This window comes from Nelumbo lutea, chromosome 6 (genome assembly GCF_056320005.1).
Source record: "Nelumbo lutea isolate HS-2025 chromosome 6, American lotus-T2T, whole genome shotgun sequence".
NCBI lineage: Eukaryota > Viridiplantae > Streptophyta > Magnoliopsida > Proteales > Nelumbonaceae > Nelumbo > Nelumbo lutea.
The window spans coordinates 19,415,505-19,423,384 of record NC_142689.1 but is presented as its reverse complement, the minus strand read 5'-3'; the positions used below and the strand labels follow the sequence as shown (position 1 = coordinate 19,423,384).

At 36.6% G+C, this 7,880-nt stretch overlaps 1 protein-coding gene across 1 annotated transcript; it reads left to right on the top strand.

Annotated features, from left to right (window-relative positions):
* Positions 1-731: 731 nt before the first annotated feature.
* LOC148847752 (uncharacterized) lies at positions 732-1,286 on the top strand. Its single transcript, XM_088951283.1, has one exon. It carries the CDS (start codon positions 732-734, stop codon positions 1,284-1,286), a length of 555 nt encoding a protein of 184 aa, XP_088807409.1.
* The last annotated feature ends 6,594 nt before the right edge of the window (positions 1,287-7,880 follow it).

The window sequence follows — 7,880 nt, the reverse complement described above, 5'->3', positions numbered from 1 at the left end:
AACCTCAAGCCCCATCTAGACTCAGGCCTTAAGCTCAAATTTTAGGATCGGGTTAGGTTGATCATAAACCCGGCCCAACCCCCCGACTTGCACTCCCATTACTAGCTGCAGCCTTGGATAAATTTTGTGTACACTGAATCCGGACTTTCAATATAAATTCAGTAATTATGAAAATTAAATAAAATATATAATTTTTTAAAATATAAAAAGAAAAGGCTTGAAATTTTTGAAAATTTAAACAGATGCCAAATGATGTCAAGAAGAAATCAGCGTAGGCTAAAAGCGTGAAATCACGGCTTTTTATGCATTTGATGATTTCATGTAATCTAATTTAAGGTAGATAGGTAGGGCTACGCTGGTCCAAGTGGAATAGCTGATTTTCGAGCGGGACGTGTGCAAAGGGCCGGGCTACTTGCCTACTTCATCCAGGAACACGTCACCAATGCGCCCCGATCGATAGAAGTGGCCGTGTTTGTTTTTATCTGGATTGCGTAGGCAGTAGGCTATTGTACAACGTTTTATTCGTAGAAGATTCCGCCCATCAGCCAGCCCATGTAAAACTCGGTCAAATTCAGTCCTTGACCGCAGCCGGCTCATGTCAAAACCAATAGGCACTTGCTCTTCCAGTAATCCAGTATACGTATGTTTTTGACGATTTCTCTCTCCCATGTCCACTTCCAATATATAGTTGGATCCGCTTAATTCTTTCTTTTCAATCTCACAAATACATAATGGATCCTCAATTTGCTTCTTCTCCTTCATCTTCCAACCCTACTGATGTACAACCAAATCCACCACCTCCAACAACAATGTACCTCCATTCCATCCGCAAGACACCTGCCAAGCCATGGAAGAAGCAGGGGCCCTCACCACCTCCTAGAGTTTACCAAGTGAATTCCAGAAACTTCCGGCAGGTAGTCCAGCACCTCACTGGGTCTCCTGATCATGTCATCCGCTCCCGCCATCTCCAAAGCGTGGCACCTCCTCCACTTAACGTCGTTGCGCCACCACTGTACAGGTCGTCCTACAGTAGTACTGATGTATCTGAACAACCGCAGCTTTGCTCCCCAGACTTATCACTATCTGCTGTGCATAAATGTATTAGTTATAATGAATTGCTACAATCAGAGGCGCATCCAGATAGCCAGCCACAGCCAGAGAAGAAAAGTGACCATGGGTCGTCGTTCAGCTTCTGTACCTCGCCGTCATTTCTTACATGGAACTCTCTGTTTTTGAGCCCAGGAACAGATCTGGAGTCCTTAGATCAAAGCTATCTTCTTCACTAGGACTACTCCGAAACTCCTGGCAGCTCTCTTTTCTTTCCCTATCTATATATCTACTTATCTATTTATCTATCTTTTTCTTCTTCTTCTTCTTCTTCTTCTTCTTCTTCTTCTTCTTCTTCTTCTATTAATTGGCCTAATCGGGAATGCGAATCGGAATGATCTATTTCCCCATGGAATTAGGCTGGCTAGAATGAGATCGAGGGGAGGGAGTGAGCATTCCTCAAATGGTTGAAATCTGAATATGGGTTTGGGGGGATGGGCTACCCCATTTGTGTAGGGGTAAATTTTGGCTGCCTCCTATCGATAGGAATTCTTGTCGACTTTCTTTCTGGTTGTGACAAAAAATTATTTATTTTCTGATACAAATTTAAATTTTTAGAAAATTTGCAAAAGACTTCCACTTGCCCACGTCTCTTCTCCCCTCTCATCTCTTTTGTCTCTCTCATGGTCTCACCCTGCCACTCCATTAAAACCACTTATCGTAGCTGAGTAATCTAATTCTTACCTCCCTCTCATTCTCATATATTATTAACACGGTTTTTTCATTTTTACAAACCCACCGCTTCAATCTCTGACTTTTATCCTTCCCCTTGTCTTGTTTACATTTAACTCTCTGGTTTTTTGCCTTTCCCTTTTAAATCAATCTCATTTATCTAAATGGTGGTTTGGATTAAGAAAGGAAAAGATCTGAAACGTGCTTCATATCTGAGTATATTGTCACTCTTCTACGTTATTGTCGGAAATTCAATTCTTTTATATGAAAATGAAATTTCAATTTCCATACGAAAATGATATAATGTTTCATTCTGCTATATATATTTTTTAAGTTACTTACCTCATATACGGACATCACCCAGTAGATACTGGCTATCCTTAGTCATGGGAGGGATGGACTTATTATGTACATAATCTTCAACATTTCCAATGTGAGATGGCTGCTCCCAAACTAAGTCCCCTGTTCTCATGCATCAGCCAAAGATTTTATCACCTGAGAATAGCAATCCTTTGGTTGTATATGCTAAATACTTTGCGAAATATTTCTACTGCAAAATGTATAGTTTGTAGGAGTGTATACAAATGCAGCCCATTCTAATATCTTTATTGGAAAAGATAAATGGGGTGTGCTTTGACTCATCTTGACCTCCATGTCTATTTCTTTCTACAATCATCTATCAGCCCTCTCAAAATGCTTAAAAAACTCAGCTAAATCAAAAGATGATTTTAGATACACTCTCAACATGCTATTCACACTTTCACTCCTTTGTGTACAAAATTGATTTTGTCTATATACCAAAGCCCACTTCTTTATTTGAAATAAACTTTGAAGCCAAGCATGCATTTTCTTTCAAATTATACTTTTCAAGCATTTCATACCACACTCACTACAAGAAAAGTGATTTTTAGCGGCATTTGAAAATGACGCTAAAGACAGGTAAAAATGCCACTAAAGGCTATTGCGGCGTTTTCAAATTATGCCATCGATATCTGAGTTCATAAAAGTTTTAGTGGTGTTTATCCTATTTTTAGTGGCACTTAAATAAATGCCAATAAAAATTACTTTTAGTGGTGTTTATTCAAATTTTAATGGCACTTATATAAACATTGATAAAAACTATTTTTAGTGGCGTTTTATTCATCCTTTAGTGACAGTTTCAAATGCCATTCTTAAATTTAATAATGGCATTTATTGGCACATTTAGTGGCGATTCGTAGTGCCACTAAATAGCAACCACTATAGTGGCAATTATAAGTGCCACTATAAGGTTACCATAAAAACAACATTTTTAAATGTCATAAAATATTTATCTGTATAGTGGCATTTATAATTGCCACTAAAAAGTCTTAATCATTCTATTCATTTAGGATTTAGTGGCATTTACAAGTGCCACTAAATGTCTAAACATATTCATACATGCATGCTAAAAAATAATAAAATGAAGCAACAAAAAAGATGTTGCTTATTATATAATGGTAAATTGACCTATATCAATAAATATTAATTTCATCATGCCCTTCAAATGCATATTATATATTTAATTAAAAAAATCAAATAATTATGAAATTTTACCAAATAAACCATTTTCATATAAAACAAATTTATCATAAAATGTTTATATATACAATTGTCACTTTCAAATCATAGATCCATAATGGATAGTGCAAGAACCAACAAAAAATCATTTCGCTCTATGATGTCCAAAAGTCTTCATCAAAATCCAAAGTATATATCTTCAATACCCTCCATATTAACAATTTCCTAAAAAAAAAAAACAAGTACATCTTGTTAATAAAAACTAGATATAATATTATATCTTTGGATCTAATAATAGATGGCTTAGAGATAGATAGATAAATAGAGAGAGATCTTACACAACAAATATTAAAAACTAAAAACCAAACATAGCTTAAGACATCATCAATCACAGTAAAAATTAAAAACCTTTCAAACTAGGACTAACATGACATCCTAGATTTGGTAAAGATCATGCAAAAATATATTTCAATCCAAACAAATTCGCAAAGATATTAAAATCTTTATGATCTTCACGGGGCACATAACAGCTTGAGCAACATTAGTCCTATTGACTGGGCTAGCTAGAAGTGGGCTTACAAAAGCTTAAATGTTGGGCCTACCAGTTGATCCAACCTCAGGCCCATCCTAAGGCCGGCCTAGTTGTAGACCCATGTAGGCAGTCCATAGATGGCTGCATTGCAAAATACTGATGGGTGCCAATATCAGACAATGCGTGAAATATCATTTTAATGTTGACCATTGAAAGATAATAAATGGTAGTTACCATGTAGACCTTAATTTTGGATGCATCTTGATAAAAAATCACACTTGAACCTAGTTAAGAATATAGGTTTTCCAAGATCAAACATATGGTATTGTAAAATCCTTCAATATTGCCATGGCAAGAAAGAGGTTGTGAACGGGACAGAACTTGACCTCATGGTTTTCCAAGATCAAACATATCCTATTATAAAATCCTTCAATCATTGAAGGGCATATAGATGCTAAAAGCATGGACAGAAAGCGCAGTCATGGAGCGTTATAATGAACACTGGGATGCATAGCTATGTTTCTTATGATATCAACCACCGGTTCATACAGTTCCTGAAATTGAACAGTTAAAACTCTCCAATCATCAAATCTTCAACATTCGTAAAATGAGAACTGTAATTATCATTTTCTTATTGTCCTGTATTATCATTTTATTATCAAAAAAAGGAAAAAAAAAAACATCTCCTGTATTAGTCTCTTCAAGGTCGGTTTTTCCCCTCAAGGTTGATGCAACAATCTCTATTACTGTATGTTTATGAAGGCAGTTGTCTATAAGGTGTAAAATCAGAACTGCTATTTATATTAAACAAGCTAAGATGTTATGCAGGGAGCAAAATATTTTATTGATGTGTTACTTCTATTTGTTCTTTCACAATTACTTTTGCTTTGCTGCCTTATGTACTACATTTGTTACTTGCAAGGACCTCCTTCATCAACTTCAAGCTGAGATTGTTGAACCATTCTCATGAATACTGCCTTGATATTTTCCGCCAATCTGTGCCACCCAAAATTCAAGCACTATATGCTGGGAGGTTTTTCTTGGGAAGGTGAACATCTATGATATGCTTCAAAAGATGAGGCCATGTGTGCTTCTTTTTCTTTGCAAATGGAGAACCCCTACCCCATTTATTAATCTCTTGTCCCTTTGTGCTTTTTATTTGAGAGTCCTTTTGCCCTCTTTTTGGTTGTAGATGGAATACTCACCGGGACATAATGGGCTTGAGCCAATCTTCCTAAGGCAGCCAACAAAAAGAGAGAGAACAATGTGGAAGACAACCAGAGCAGCAGAGGTGTTCTTCGATTGAGATTGTTCACTAGTGTGGTGGGAGACTTTGACTCTAAGAGAGTTGAATTGGCAGAGAGAAATTAAGGTGCGGCTTTGAGAACGAGAATGTGTGGCTGAGTTCTTCCTTGAGTTCTTTTTGTTCGTTCCAGAATGAAAATGAGTGGATAGAGAGAAAAGGCACGCGGGAGGAAGAAACTTGCATCCCCGCCTTTTTTCTTTCCTCTGATTATTACATTTTTCATTTGCATTCTAAACCATTGATTTTAATTCAAATCAATGGTTCAAATAAAATGATATATCTTAAAAGTCTAAAATCACCTTAATGGCACATTAAAAGTGCTTTTAATGGCAAGTTCATAAAAGCCACTTAAAACAAAGATATAGTGGCGTTCTATACATGCATTTTATGGCAATTTAAAATCAACCGCTAAGAAAATATATTTAGTGGCGATTTTTCTGCATATATAATGGCAATTCTTAAAATCGCCACTAAAACTAACATTTAGTGGCACTTAAATAGATGCTACTATAGAAAATGCCTCTAAATAATGATTTTCTTGTATTGGCTATAAGAAATTCCTCTTCATCCTCATGGTCATAAATGCAACTACTAAAGTTTCTATCAAAAGATGAAGAAGCAACAAAGATATTACTCAAATGTTTGGTTGCATTATGATATATGTGCCATAAACATAAATGATGGCATGTTTATGAAAAGGCTTGCTTTATTGCATTTGCCATTGCAGAATCTTGGTATGTACGAATTGTCTTTAGTTGCTTTACAGACATTGCCTTTAAAAAGGATTCAAACACCCATTTAAAAGAGTCAACACTCTTATGATACACTAATGCAGCTCCAAAAAAAATGGTTTGCTTATGATGGTTAACTCCTACAAAAGGTGCAAACGGTCTTCTCTCCTCATTAGTTCTAAAAGTAGTACCGAAGCAAATAATATCTCCAAAGTAACTATAATCAGCCAACATTCTTGCATCAGCCCAAAGTATGTCGGTTATTTGATTATTTTCATCAAGCTACACCGAGTGGAAGGATAATATGTTCTCTTCATACAATTTACCAAAGTTTCTTATTATTGCTCCTACACCTCCATTTTCCATATCCTTTGTTCTCTTCATACATAAATAGTTGTTAAGATCAACATTTGTAAAACCATTATTCTAAATTCCACATGCTTGCCTACCCATAAATTCTAACGTTGCCTTTGGACGTATTCCAGAATCAATGGCAATATTAGCTTGAGCAGCATGAGCTATAGCTATTTTCCTTTGTGATCCAAGCGTGTATGATTTACTTGGAGTAAGAAGTTGATGATTATGAGCTGCTTCAAACTCAGTTGCACAATATTTTCCATCACCTTGCAACTTAAGCTTAATTTTTGCTTCACAACCTGTTGTTATATCACGACATTTACATTAACTCTCCTTTTATCAATACCACAAAAACCTTCATGTGGACAACAATATGACCTACCTTTTCAAATACAAGAACTAAAAATGACTTTTATATTGTATATCAAGACAAAACAAATAGTCATAATAGCATATAAGGGCAACTTTTGGGGTTTAATATCAATAAAAGTAATATTTTAAAAAAAAATCAAAAATAGGTTAACATTTTAAAAATAATATCAATAAAGGGCAAAACACTGTTTATCATCTTCTTCTTGCCATTTGTTCACTAGTGCCACCATCCGTCGCCGCCATCTGCTACCGCCCATCTCCGCCTCCACCTCCAACAATGTTACCAGAGGTGGCCGGAGGCAGAGGTGGTGGTGGCAGTGCTGGTGGTCATTCCTCTGCCCAACGTCGCCATCACCACCTTTGTCTCCACCCACCTCCAGCAACATTGGGCAGAGGTGGAGGTGGGCGGAAGTGGCGGCGTTGGGCAGAGAAATGACCATCGGTGTCGCCGTTGCTACCTCTGCCTCCGGCCACCTCCGACAACGTTGCCAGAGGCGGAGGCGGCGACAGGTGGTGGCGGGCGGTGATGCTGGTGAACAAATGGCAAGAAGATGATGATGAATAGTGTTTTTGCCCTTTATTGATATTATTTTTAAAAAGTAAACATATTTTTGAAATTTTTTTAAAAATATTTTTTTATTGATATTAAAACTCAAAAGTTGCCCTTATATACTATTACCCCAAATAAATAACTTATATGAAATTTAAATCTATGATTTTATTAGTAAGAGTAAAATATTCAAACTAATGATAATTCTAAAACTAATATATTATAGGGAAAATACTTGATTAATACCCTAAATTTTAGAGGCTGTTTCAAGTCTGTCTCCGGATTTCAAAACGTCTTTGTACAGTACCGAACTTTTAAAATGTGTGTAATAGGTAATAGTCCGTTAGTTAATTTTGAAAATATCAAAACTACCCTTCGCTAGAAGACATTGTTCATTGAGACTAAGGACAAAAATCATGTAACTAAAATATGAGTGGGACGGTGGGAGAGGAATGCTGGTTTTTCCAACATCGAGCGAGCTCTGTTCGCATCGGAAAAGAGGATAACAAAGCTGCTATGGACGTGGGAGGGGCTGATGAGGGGAAGAAAAACGAAATGGAACAAAGAGAATGAACTAGGGTTCAGAAAATGGGCAAAAACAGGTGGATTTGAGGGAGGATTCGGGTTTCATCGCCGCTGGATACTGCTACTGTGTCATGAGACTGGAGGAGATGAACAGTGTATTCCGCTGTTGCATTGGGATACTTGTGAACC